The sequence below is a fragment of the Tenrec ecaudatus genome, chromosome 9 (assembly GCF_050624435.1).
Source record: "Tenrec ecaudatus isolate mTenEca1 chromosome 9, mTenEca1.hap1, whole genome shotgun sequence".
In the NCBI taxonomy this organism is placed as follows: domain Eukaryota; kingdom Metazoa; phylum Chordata; class Mammalia; order Afrosoricida; family Tenrecidae; genus Tenrec; species Tenrec ecaudatus.
In genome coordinates this window covers 47,287,719-47,301,270 of record NC_134538.1, presented here as the reverse complement: position 1 = coordinate 47,301,270, position 13,552 = coordinate 47,287,719, and the positions used below count along the sequence as shown (strand labels likewise).

Here is a 13,552-nt window from a genome sequence, read left to right as displayed (position 1 = left end):
AGGCTCTGCACATATGGTAGCAGGGCAGGTTTGACGTGAAAAGAACGGGGCCTGCTCTAGTCAGGGAGAAAGTTCAAATTTGAGCTCCAAGCTCCGTGTTTGAGAGCTCTGTAAATCCAGGTGCGGATACGCTGTGTAGGGGAAGGCCTGGTATGGTGGACTCACCAGGAGCTTTGTTTCCTCACTTGCAGGAAGCAGAACATCAGAGGGCCATGCAGAGACGCGCTATTCGTGACGCCAAAACTCCTGACAAGATGAAAAAGTCAAAATCTGTGAAAGAGGACAGCAACCTCACCCTTCAGGAGAAGAAGGAGAAGATCCAGTCAGGCTTAAAGAAGTTAACAGAGCTTGGGACTGTGGACCCAAAGAACAGATACCAGGAGCTGATCAACGACATTGCCAGGGTATTGCAGATGGGGCACAGAGCAAGCCTGACTTGGTTGAAAGTGGTTTTAGAGGCTTGTAAAGGAGACATGACCTGTTCAGCTAATGACATTCCTGCAGTTCCTGGGAGGATTGGTCTCCTCTCCTCTGGGCTGTGGTTCCTGGCTCTTCTAGCATCGACACCTTGCCCATCCTGAAGTGGCTGCTGCTTCTGTCCTAGATCAGTAGGAAGAATATCCTGATAGAATCTTCCTGTCTTCAATTTGTCTTTAGCCTTAAAAGAGTTTCCCAGAGCTATTTAGATTACTCTGAAGTTCACTCTACCCCCACTTGATCCTCAGCATCTTGATTTGTGCTGAAGCGAGGAGCGCTGACATGGCATGGTAGGGTTGGCTGGTGAGGCATTGTCTGCTGGTGCACTACGATAACGCCTTGCACATCTAGGAGCTTGGCCGCTGGTGTAGGAAAATTCACTTTCTATTTCTTGTGATAAAATACTTAGGAAGCTTAAACCTTGCAAGTAAATTCCAAGAATATGGAAGTCTAACACATTTTCTTCTCTAGAAGATACAAGTGGATACATATAAATAAATTTGCGATTTGGCTTTATTAATTTCTGAGCATATCATGCTGCCTACTATGAATGAGTGGTTAAGTTCAAGCACAGCTAAGCATTGCTGGGTTTAGAGTTCAGGGCTGATATGTCAAGTAGTGTGTGGTAGCTATCCTTTTGTAATTTTAATAATTATGTCTCAGGATATTCGGAATCAGCGGCGATACCGACAGAGGAGAAAGGCTGAACTGGTGAAATTGCAACAGACGTACGCTGCCCTGAACTCTAAGGCCACCTTCTATGGGGAGCAGGTGGATTACTATAAAAGCTACATCAAAACCTGCTTGGATAACTTAGCCAGCAAGGGCATGTGAGTACCTTGGTATCAAGTGGATAAAATGGGGTGGGGAGTGGAACTTGAGTTCACTGAAGTGGGGACTTTAAAAAGCTGGCTCTATTGATTGCATTTGCCGTTTATTTTGCTCCTAATCATTTATGTCATCGCTGAGTCTATTTGTTTATGTGTGGCTCAAGTAGTAAATGGAAGATTTCTAAGCATCCTGTTCCAAAATACCTGTCTTGGCACTGGAACGAATAGCATTAGGAAGAAGAGTTTGTAGGGATCCTAATGCTGAATGGACTTCGCAATCACTGAAGGAATACTAGTATTCACATTTTGATTTCCAGGCGGCTTTCTATGCCTGCTGGGGCGGAGCCTAGATGGACTTTTCCTGATACAGCCTCCTTCCCTCAGGCCCTAGACCACCCAGCTTGCCTGCTTAACAGAGATAGAAACGGAAAATCCACAAGAAGTGAGGTGCTAAATGCGGGTTTTGTCATAGAGTTAGCTTATTTTTTACTCCTAACTGTTCATTTTAAGGATTTTTCAAACCTCAGAAAGATTGGATGAATAAACAATGCAGCTACCCTCCATGTCATTTCTTCCATGTGTGTACATTGTCACATCTGCTTGCCCTCTCCCTGGCAGGCTGCCCTCTCTGAGCCAAGGTTAAGGTGGAAATATTAGAAGCAGCTCCTCCGAAAGCTGTGCCCAGAGCGGCTCCGTGTTCTTTTGGCATTCTCTCTGCTGCTTTTCCCGGCTTGTTTACTTTTTTATCTCATAAGAAAATGACTTAAAATACTAATACTGTCTTACTAGAATAACACAGCTAGCCCGTTCTCAAATAGGATTACAACCAAAGGCATAGAAGTAAGGATTCACAGCACATAACTGGTGGAGACACAATTCAATCCATTATGTCTGTTTCTTTTTTCTTGTTCCCATCCTTCTGTGATTTCTACACTAGGTTATTTTTTAAATCTTTATTGTTTTTTTCCCCTTCACACCTGAAGGGCGTTAAGAGTTTCTCTGTGCCCCTGGGCTTCAGGGCCGTTCCCTCTGGCTGACATTAGCAGTCCCCACAGTCCCTAGCCATGTGCCTGGGTTCTCAGATGGACAGAGGAAGAAGACACTGTCAAATGCATGGCATCTTCTCAAATATCTCTTAAAGACAACGACAATGTGGTCGTTTCCTCAGGTTTGTCGGGCTACTGCTTCGGAAAATCTGGTATTTGTTTTAGAATTGGCATATCACCTATGCTTGTGTCTGCGAAGCTCCTTTTCTGACCGCCTATCCTTAACCAGCACAGATTCAGAGTGGGCACTTAGTATAGAAAGTGAACTGATGGGATTTTTACAGGGTCTCCAAAAAGCCGAGAGAGATGAAGGGAAAGAAAAGCAAAAAGATTTCTCTGAAATATACAGCAGCAAGACTACACGAGAAAGGCGTTCTTCTGGAAATTGAAGACCTGCAAGCGAATCAGTGAGTGTTTACCTTTTTTAAAATAAAATTTGATTTTTAAAAAAAGTCTACATTTGTTACACCTTCAGCATATTGCCTATATTCATCTTTTTTAGATCCTTTTTATACGTATGATTTCTTTTTTTATATATACGTATGATTTCACGCACAGAATTAAGCCTCATAAAAGGGAATGTATTTTTTTTGCATTTTCTTGTTTGTGTGGCATCTGGCTCAGAATAAGTCCAAACCTGCTCCTGTGGGTCCCATCTAAATGTTTCCTCTTTAAAGCAGGAAGCTATTCCTTCCATTTCTTCTGTGTGTAAACCCAGAATAAATAAGAATAACAATAACAGGATGTTTACTCTGTTCCACTTAGACTGGGAACCAGGGACCGTGCCTCATTTTTCTGTTCTGGGAGGCACCAGCTTGCTTGGCACAATGGTTCCTGGGTCTGGCCCCACTGCCCTCCCATGGATCCTGGGCCCAACCATCACCAGGCGAGCACCTGGACTCCTGCTCAGTTAATCCTGTGACTTCAGTCAGCCAGGCGCCTATGCTTATGGCTGTTAAAAGAAAATCTTTGGTGTAGGAAGAAACACTTACATTTTCCTGACTCTAAAATAGTAATGTGTTCAGGAATGAACTGTGTAATTATGGGTAAGCATTAAGTAAAAACAAAATAAGTACCCAAAGTCTCACAAGCCAGAGATAAGCAATGGACTAGGTTTTATAAATTTCCTCTCCCTAGCTACTCCCTCAGGTCTGTTTCCCTAGCCTGTGTGATCATGCGGTATGGATGGGATCAGGTATCAAAAGATCCCAAACAAGCAACTATATCGATGTGAAAGCGGGGGATTGGAGTGGAGACACAAGGCCCATCTGTAGATAAGTGGACATCCACCCCACTGAAGCTGTTTTAGGAAGGGATGATTCAACCAAGGTGCAGTATAGCACTGACGAATCACATCATTCCTCTAGTTCCTGAATGCTTCCATCCCCCCACTACCATGGCCCAGTTCTAACTTACAGATCCGGCTAGACTGGAGAACACACATTGGTACAGATAAGAGTTCTCCACACATAGAATCCAGGACAGATAAACCCCTCAGGAAAAGTAATGGGAGTAGTGAGATCATGAGGGGGTAGGGGGTTGGTCTGGAAGCGAGAAGGGTGAGAAAAGGAAAACCCATCACAAGACTGGATATCTAGCCCTCCCATCCCCAAAGGGGATGAATAACAGAAATGTGGGTGAAGGGAGACAATGGACAGTGTAAGATACGAAATAACAATAAATAATTGATCAAGGATATGCCAGGGAGGGGAATAAAAGGAACTTATACCAAGGGCTCAAGTAGAAAATATTTTGGAAATGATAGCAACTTCTGTAACATACGCTTGACACAATTGATGTATGGAATGTTGTAAGAGCTGTAAGAGCCCCCAATAAAATGATTTTTTGAAAAAAGACTGCTTCCCTACTCACCTGCCCACTCAGCTACCTGTTTACTGTTTTTACACATAACCTGGGCTCATACAGGTATAGATGCGGATCCAACGGTTTTCATAAAAATATATTGTAAGCATGTTTCCATTAAAAGCATCCTTTTGGATCACTACTTATTAATTTTCAATTTTTAGGATATGCCTAGGATGGAGTATTGTATTACTCTAAGATTTGCCAGTATTGTGTGCTCTTAGGTGACACTATTATAACTTTACAACTTCCTTGCTACCATTGAGTATTAAGCTAATTTGTGGTGTTTTGGGGGGGTTTTCATTGTTAAAATTATTTTTCATTGTTAATATATTATCTCCCTTTCAAAACTTGTGTTTCTTTGAAGTCTGGTTGAAAATATGAGTGAGTGAGTGAGTGAGTGAGTGAGTGAGTGTTTAACAATCTATTATCTCTCTTTTCACTTGTCCATTTTGTCTTTAGTTCCTTTTTTAACTAGAGACCTGATTGTTTCTGTCTTTTTCTTTCATTCACTTGTTGAGTACTTTATGTATTTTTCAAATTTATTTTCACAGCATTTCTTATCTTTTTTGCCATTCTTTTTCACAGCTGTTTCAGAGACTGCTTCTAGTAGCCCTCTTACTTCTTTGTAGTGGGCACTCAGAGCTTAAAGGAGGCGCCCTTGTGGTGCTGCTGGTAGCTTAAACCCACCAGCTGCTGTGTAGGAAAAAGATGAAGCTGTCTGCTCCCCAGAAGACTGACAGTTCTACTCTGTCCTCTAGGGTCCTCGGTCCTATAGGGTCACTCTAAGTCAAAATCAACTCAATGGCCGTGAGTTTGGTTTAGGGTTTTTTCTAGTTAAGCTTAAAAACTGGGTAACCAACACATTTGGTAAAGAAAAACTATATATTACATAAAAGGAATAACGTTGAGGGTCTCCTGTTGAATAAAATGCATGGGTTTGTGACTTCTCTGAGCTTCTCCGTGTGCCCTAGTTTGCTTTCTTTATGATTCTCAGCTTTGTTCCAGATAGTTAAGGTTGCTCAACAGTTGAGTTCTGGAGTTCTTAGAGAGTACCCGGGATGCCCATCGTGTAATGGAAGAGACGCTCTGGGTATGTAGGTAGCTTCTTGGCAATATAGCATCTTAAATATTTTCATAACAGCCATTCCTTTTTGGAGGTACTCATCATATATATGTGTATGTATGCATATAAATATTGATGCCCCAGTATATCAATCATAGAGCAGTTATGGAAATTTTTTCTTTGGTCTTCCTTACACACCATGGTTTGGTTCACCTTTCTTTTCAAAGTGACATCTTTACTTTTTAACACTTTGAAGGAGTCTCTTGCTGCACTGTTCGTAACCTGTTACCAGACTCCACTGCTGACGGGTTCCATTCCAGTGCCACAGAAATTCCCAGAATAACAAAAGGACAAAACATGTCTGTCTGATTTTATATTTGGGAGACAAGTAGGAAAACAAAAGAGGGTTTTGCAGCAGATTTGCCCAATACAATATGTGGTTTGATTTCTTCACTGCTACTTCATTAGGCATAGATTGTGGCTCCACGTAAAATGAAACCCTCGACAATTCCAGTCTTTTCCCTGTTTACCACGGTGTTGTCTGTTGGTCCAGTTGTGAGGATTTGGGTTTTCTCTACATTGAATTGTAATCCATACTGAAGGTTATATTCTCGAATATTCTTTAGTAAGTTCTCCAAGCCTTGCTCTTTGCTTTTAACAAGCAAGGTATGTCATCTGGATATCAAAGGTTGTCAAGAAGCCTTCCTCCAATCCTGATGCCTTCTCCTTCATCTAGTCTGGCATCTTGGATTATTTGTTCAGCATGCAGGTTAAAGGTTACAACCCTGGTGTACCCTTTCCCTGGGTTTAAACCCTGCCGCATTCCCTAGTTCTGTTTGCATGACTGCCTCTTGATCCACGGACAGGGGCCCGATGGGTACAATAAAATGATCTGGAAGTCCCATTCTTCACAGTGGTATCTAGACATCTAATTTCTGGTAACTGCAGTGGTATCCCTCATTTCATGTTCTCTTCTGAATCTAGCTTGGATTTCTGACAGCTCTGTCGGAATGTGTTGCTACACCATTTTTAAATTATCTCAGCAAAATTTCACTTATTAGCAGTGTTTTTCAATAATTTCCTCATTCTCTCAGGTCATTGTCCTTTGAAATGGGCATAAATCTAGACATCTTCCAGTTGGTTGACCATTGTCATCCATATTTCTCACCTTGCCTAAGTAAGAGCGGTTGCACTGCTGCCCCAGCGTCTGGAACAGTTCGATCTGTCTTCCCCTACTTCTAGAGCCATGCTTTTACCAATGTCTTCAGTGTAGCTTGGAGTGCTGCCTTTAATACCACCGTGTCTTGATCAAATGGCAGCCCTGAAACGGTTGCGTGTCAGTGAATGCTTGTGGGTACAGTGACGGCGTGTTTCTTCCGTCTTCCTTTGCTGCTTCCCAGGCCATTTGGAGTTTGCCTGTGGAATCTTTTACTGCTACAACGCAAGGATTTGCTTTTGTCTTCACATTTTCCATCTTGAGATACGCCAAATAGGTTCTTCCTTTATGATTTTCTAACCCCAGGTCTTTGAACGAAATGCTCTATCTTGTCTTCTCGAGCTCCCCTTTGGAATCTTTTGTTCACCTTATACTTTGTGTCTTCCTTTTGCGGTAGCATTCTATGTTCTAGAGTAAGTTTCAAGGTCTCTTAGAGCATCCATTGTGAGTGTGCATGTGTGTGTGTGAACCCGTGTGCCTATTTGTGTGTACGAGATATACCAGGGTGTTTAAAATGTTCTTGGAAAAATGGAATTTTAAAGTGATAGAATTTTTTCAAATGTTTTGAATCCCCCTCCTCTAGATCTGCCCTTCTTGTCAGTAACCCTTCTGGCTCTTTGTGCATTGCCTGTATCTAGTTGTTCATTTCTCCTGACTCCCAAAGCGTCCCCACCACTGCACCTACTTCTCTGTTTAGCTCAGTTTCCCCAAATCTTGTGTTTTTCCCATTAGGTAGTCTCACCAGCAGCTGTTAATTTGGACGTATAGTTTCTATCTCTTTTCTTCCTTAAAGACATTGTGTGGGGATATCAGAGTATTTTTATTTCAGAAAATTAAGATTATGATCTTAAGATTGTGTTATGTTTCAACAGGTTTAAAAATGTTATCTTTGAAATCACCCCAACAGAAGAAGTTGGAGACTTTGAAGTAAAAGCCAAATTCATGGGAGTTCAAATGGAGACTTTTATGTTGCATTATCAGGTAGGTATGCACCAGGTGGAACCCAAAAGCTCTCATGTGCCTATGCTTGCTCTAGTGCTAACGTGTGTGTGTGTACACGCATGTATGTGCATGTGTAGACGGTAGTTATATTATCTAAGTGGGAGAAATAGGTTTGAAGGAGGCCTCTGGGGAAAGCCGTTCCCATTCAGGACCCACTTGGGAGGAAGAAGCTGAGCGTGTTGGTGTGTCTGGTTTCTGAAGCTTCCACTTAGTGCTGCCACCAAATTGAGTTCTGGTACCTTGGAGCTGAACAAGATGCGTAAGTACAGCCTTGTCAGCACGTAATTCTAAGCCTACGGAGAAGAGCTGACAGTCTACTTAGCCCTCATTTTGAGTTGTTACACTGGGACTTAAAGGAGCCCTGATGCCATAGTGAATCCATGTAAACACATCAAAATCACTGGCAGCTCCTCAGAAGAAAGATGAGGCTTTCTACAAGGTTACAATCTTGGAAACTCAAAGGGCAGCCCTACTCTGTCCTGTAGTAGGGTTACTACGGGTCAGAATCAACTCAATGGCAGCAGCTATTTAAAGAAGCATTTTGGCAGGCCTTTCTTCCGTGGGTTCAAACTGCCAGCTTCAGAATTAACGATGGACTACAGACTGCTTGTGCCACCCAGGCCTCTAAAGCTGCCCCTACCAGCCAGGCCACAATTGGTGGTTTCCACTGTGCTTCTGGAACCTGTAGAGCCACCTGCTTACAGGAGGCGTCACATCGCAGTGAAACGATAGACTGACTTACTCCCTTCCCCATCTGCCAAAACTGCGGACCTCTTAAGCACAGGGAGCTCTTTATTTTCTCTCAGTAGCAAGTGTTAGCTGAGCAAGTATAAATTATTTTGTGATCCACAGAGCTAAGCAGCCTGGCTGAGGTAGTTCATTCATGTGCTAACCCTTGAAATACCGAGGGATTGTGTTAGGCAAGGGTGAAAGACGAGCGTCCCCACCCTCACAGAGCTGCTCTGATTCTTCCAAAAGATGGCCTTTCGGGGTCCTTTACAAGCCTTCTGATCCCTGTTCTCTCTACTGTCATGCTATTCTTCCAAAATTTAAGGCGAGGCCACTTACATTTTATGAACTTGCTCTGGCCTCAGAGGGTGGTGGGAAGAAAGCAGGCTTTTGAGTTGGTATAGTTCATCAGAGATTGAAAGGCCTTTACTGTTCAAAAGACTACTTAAAATTGGAGACCGATTATGTAAGTAAAATGGGAACGTGTTATAATTTCTGAAATTAAAGGTTTTAGATGCGTCTGATAAGAACATGATTCTCTTTTGTTCCATGTCTGTTACGTTTTTATTTCAACCACGACTTCCTAACTCTACGAATCAGAAAAGCTTATTGACTAGTGCACCCTATTCCTCAAACTATCTTTATTTCTCCCCCCCCCCTTGTTGTCTTTGACACCTCCTCAAAGAGCCCACCCCGCCTTTCCTTCCCGATGCTGTTGGGTTAGGGTTGAGCCACCAGCCTTTTTGGTTAATAGCCAAGCACAGCAGGTAGACAGCTTGTGCCACCCGTGGGTCTTCTGGCATGCAAGGTTAAGTCCAAAAGTATTGCTACTGGGTCACGGCTTTGACCTAAACAGATTGTTTCTCCCTGTCTCTGGGGTCAGTGGAGGCTGCAGACAAGTGCTTTCCACTATACACTCAGTCGTCGCATTATGGTGCTTTCCAATCAAAACAGTGGCTTCAGGGGGATCTGCTGGGCTAGTTAAATTCAAGGCAGAGAGGTCAGCTCAGAAGGTTATAGATTTGACTTCTGGGATTCCCAAGGGGTCACCTTGACAGATTTTCTTGAAAGAAACCGATGATGACCACAGATGCTTATTATGAAGAACCTTTAAGAAAATTGAAAATTCTACTGGTGGAGAAGAAGGCCAAGGCCTTTTTCCCCCATCACTGCAATGTGCCCAGCTCATTCTTAAGGGCAGCAAGGGCTGTCCCAGGAGAATTTCCTTGGGAAACCTACCCCCACCCACCCTGCAGCCAGGATCTTGCCTCTTCAAGTTTCCTTTAGTTCCGCAAACCAAAGAACACTTCAAATCAACCCAGTTTGTATTGTGGGACAATGCCCAGACTGCCATTGTAGTGTGAGGTGGATCAAAGAGCACAGAACTTGTCAGGGAAGGCTAGAGAGAGGGAGGCCTAGGGGGAGATTGTGTCAAGAAAGAAGTTTCCTGTTTTGATATTTTTCTTTAAGAAAGGTTTCTGTAACTTTGTAGCCATACTTTTGGAGGTACCTAACACATGGCTAACCTTATTGCTCTGGACCCCTCCCTACACTGTGTCATTTCTCTTCTCAGTCCACAGATTTGATTGTCAAAAATGGTTGTTTTTTTTGTTTGTTTTTTAACAACAGGACCTGCTACAGCTACAGTATGAAGGTGTTGCAGTTATGAAATTATTTGATAGAGCCAAAGTAAATGTCAACCTCCTGATCTTCCTTCTCAACAAAAAGTTCTATGGGAAGTAATTGATTGCTTGCTGACAGCCCAGAAGAATGAAGGGAAGAAGTTCCTCTAGGCCCTTCAGGGTCCTTCTCTACCCCCTGCAAGCAACAAGCTCCAGCCCAGGACCGTGCCTCAGCCCAGTCCGTGCCCAATGCCACATTGTAAACTCCTCTGATGATGCATTTTTGCCCGTTTTTCATAGTGGACTTTTTATCTCAGGCTTCCTCTGACCCTTCTGGTTCCTGTTTCCTTCAGTCATTTAAGGACAGAGGGGAAATCCCATAAAAATTTCTCTTTATATTGTTCAGGCCTTAAAGGTTACATTCCTATATGGTGAGCTTTTGGTGTTTAATTACCAATAAGGATGGTGGGATTTGAATTCTTGTTATTTAGAAATGGAATCTTTTAGCACCAGCAACATACATCCTATACGAGGGAGCTTCAAAGTGTTTGTGGGAAAACCCATTACCTTTTCATTCCATTTTCCACAAACTCTTTGAAGCCTCCTCATCTGAGATAAAATTTAAATGTCAGATTGGCTACAGTTCCTAGGCTGTGAATTCTCTGCCCCATCCGCATAATTAAAAGATGACAGGGATCATTGGAGCAGGGAAGAGGGTTGTTTTTAAATGTTAGCATCAAATTCTGGCAATTCTGCTAACATAAATCCCCAGCCAGTGAATAGGAGAGGCTATTGATCCAACTCAGCTAGTTTGGGTACATTCAGAACTGGATGAGGTTCCCCTCTAGGTGACTAGTGTGTTTGTGTTGGTACCCAGAGGTTGAATGGGTTCAGGAAGACAGTCTATTCCATCCCTCCCACAACAGAAATGGATTAGATTTAGCTACAAATGTAATTGCCTTTAAAATCCCTTTATAGCTTAAGAGTGCCTTGTTATAGAGTTACTTCTTAAAATGTGGATGATAGGAATTGTAAAGACTTTTATAATGCTTCAAAAGCCTTTAGAATGCTGTAAGAAAATGATTTTATATAAATCGGCTTATTTGTATATCTGAACTCTCGAAACTTTGTTATAGCTGAAACGCTAGGATTTGTTTGCAGAATTGCAGAGAAATAATCCTACCTTAAACAGTCTAGAACGACGGCAGCCAGCTCCTGTGACGTTGGCGATGGAAGTCTTTGCCCTCGCGTCTTTCCCGTCTCCCCTGCTGTCCACCTGGTACCGTGACATATTGTGAACCCCCATCGTCTGGGTTTCTTTCTTTTTTAAAGAAAGTCACATCTAAACATTGAATTGAGGGAATGTTTGTACTTACGAAGTCATGTCCTTTTTGAAGAATGTGCTTATCCAGGAAAATATACTGCAATCATGCGACCAAACCACCATCTTCTCTGACGTTGGCTCAGTATTCTTTTTATAGTAAAATGTAAAGCTGAACATAATAAATGAAAGTTTTTAAAAATGTACTGAGGTTTAATTACAGCTGATTACTTGTTTTAATGACTAGCAAATTGAGTAGTGTGCTTTTATTGCAAATGTAAATCCCTGGCTTAACTTAACCCGTCAGGCCCATGGTACAGATGGGAATTTTGTGGGTGTTTTCCCACTGGGGCTGGCCACAGGGCCACACCGGGCACTTAGGAGAGCCCGAGAAGATGGGGCAGTGGTCAGTGTGGAGCACCAAGTCAGGATTCTCTCCTATCTTCTTCATCCTGGTTTTTATGCTGTGTGTGGGGGGGTGGGGTGGGGAAATGTAAGTAAATATTTTTTTCAGATTGGGGGTAAAAAAACATTACTATAGTTAGCATCACTGCAAATGAAAACAACCAAAGTGTTGAGCTCCTGTTTCTTTAAAGAAGATGCCCTTCCCAAATGCTTTTTAGCTTCAAGGCCACATCAAAACAGAATAATGAACAAAGTTTACAACTCCTGAAATAATGTCAATTATCTGTAAAAATGAAAGTTTCCTTAACACAACTTCTAATACAAACAGCATGGAATGCAAGTCAAGAAGTTTTATGATAACTACAGAGAATTAGAGTCTGAGAGTGTAGATAATACCTTGATAAACTCACATCCTGGCATTGAAACCAGTAGCTTTTATTACTTTTATTTATTAGCTGAAGCATTCTTCTGTCTCATCTCTCCTCTGACCTTCTCTTCAGGCATCATGACATTTACCGTGACCGTCAAGACTCTGGACTGCTAGCAGATTGTTGCTGCTCACAATCGCCTTTGTCCCTCTCTGAAATAAAAGGTCATTTGTTCATGTTTGTGTGTATTTTCTCAGTTCCATTGTCAGCAGTTCCTGCTAACCATGTTGTCTGGAGTGCAACTTAATCATGAAAAACCACAATAGAAGACAGTCCCTTTCTCTCTAGTTTTTTGATGGAGCAAACCCACGCCAACCATCAAACTGCTGCATGTATCGAAGCAATTTTTAGACATGAGCTTTGTCTTTTTAAATAATCTCCACTTATGAAGAGGCATGGGGTTGCCTCTTCACTTCATTCTGATTGGCCAATGGCTGAAGGTTTAAACGTGTGCCAGCAATTCACAATGTTCTATCCAGAGCAGCAGCACACTAGGTGGAGAGCCGAGTATACATACAATTACAATGTGCCCCTCAGTGAGTCTGTTTTACCTTACAGACGTGTTGCCAGCAAAACAAAACCGAGAATTTAGAGGAAAGGTCAATAACAGCAAAAAAGAAAAAGTGGCTTGCTTATGTAAGTTTGTAATATAAGGAGGAAGATATAATGAAGCCATTGTAAATGTACACCATAAAAATCCAAGGTGATGGTTTGGGTGGCTGAGGATGTCCCCCAGACCTCTGAAGAGTGGCGTGGTAGACACAAGCTTTGCAGGGAGGGGGAGGGGCGATGTCAGACTTGGCTTTGGAGGTGGGACCTTGTGAAGTGCCTCGGTTGTCTCATTCTGAAATAGAGATTGCTGTCTGGTACACAGGTTCTTGAAATGGGAAATAAGAGTTGACTAATTTATGCTCTACGTTGTCCTGCAAAGACACCAAAGGAGTTCCATACTAGTCACGGTTGACTATTGACTAAGGGAGTAGGAAGTAGCTGCGGGCGGGCAGGCAAGTCGGCACTTGGAGACAAACAGAATGCTGGGAGTCCAGGAGGCCTACTGCGGTGCCCTCTGTCACAGGCTCTTCACACATGTCCACCCATGTACTCGGAAAAGGAATTGGAGGAAAATTATGCCTCAACACATTTTGAATCTGACACCCAAGGTTTTGATATTAAAATTGTAAATTACAGCTACCAATATATTGTGATCTTTAAGGTAAAACTTGCCTTGAAAAGTATCAAATGAAGCCCTCTACTATCCAATTAAAAAGATAGATGAACAAAAGTTTGTCAGCTGGAAATTTTACCTTATTTTGTCTCTCTAAACTCATTTCCATTTCCCTCCTGGAATTTTACCCTAAATATTTTTGGTCACCGTGTGCTGATTATCTGTAATGAAAAGTATTTTCGTTACATATCCAGGAGAGTGAGTAGAAAAGTGCCGCTCCTAAGCTTCGAGGCGCCGTGCGCCTGCTCAGTCTGAACGACACCACGGCTGTCCTGGGAGAAACGTGCTGGGAAACCAGCCTCAGCCCTGGTCTTGTCCTCCT

General features: G+C 42.5%; 1 protein-coding gene and 1 non-coding gene across 2 annotated transcripts in view; both read left to right on the top strand.

The window, feature by feature from the left end:
* The window catches only part of IQGAP1 (IQ motif containing GTPase activating protein 1), a 110,651-nt gene extending 98,470 nt beyond the window's left edge, over positions 1-12,181 (top strand). The window contains exons 34-38 of the mRNA XM_075558022.1: positions 192-404; positions 1,141-1,307; positions 2,638-2,760; positions 7,371-7,479; positions 9,859-12,181. Of these exons, the coding sequence (XP_075414137.1) occupies positions 192-404; positions 1,141-1,307; positions 2,638-2,760; positions 7,371-7,479; positions 9,859-9,972 (726 nt within the window). The 3' untranslated portion in view covers positions 9,973-12,181. The remainder of the gene's footprint in view (positions 1-191; positions 405-1,140; positions 1,308-2,637; positions 2,761-7,370; positions 7,480-9,858) is intronic.
* On the top strand, positions 5,549-5,672 carry LOC142457635 (small nucleolar RNA SNORA54). The gene has a single exon (XR_012786335.1). It is a non-coding gene; the product is annotated as a small nucleolar RNA SNORA54 (small nucleolar RNA).
* Positions 12,182-13,552: the final 1,371 nt, after the last annotated feature.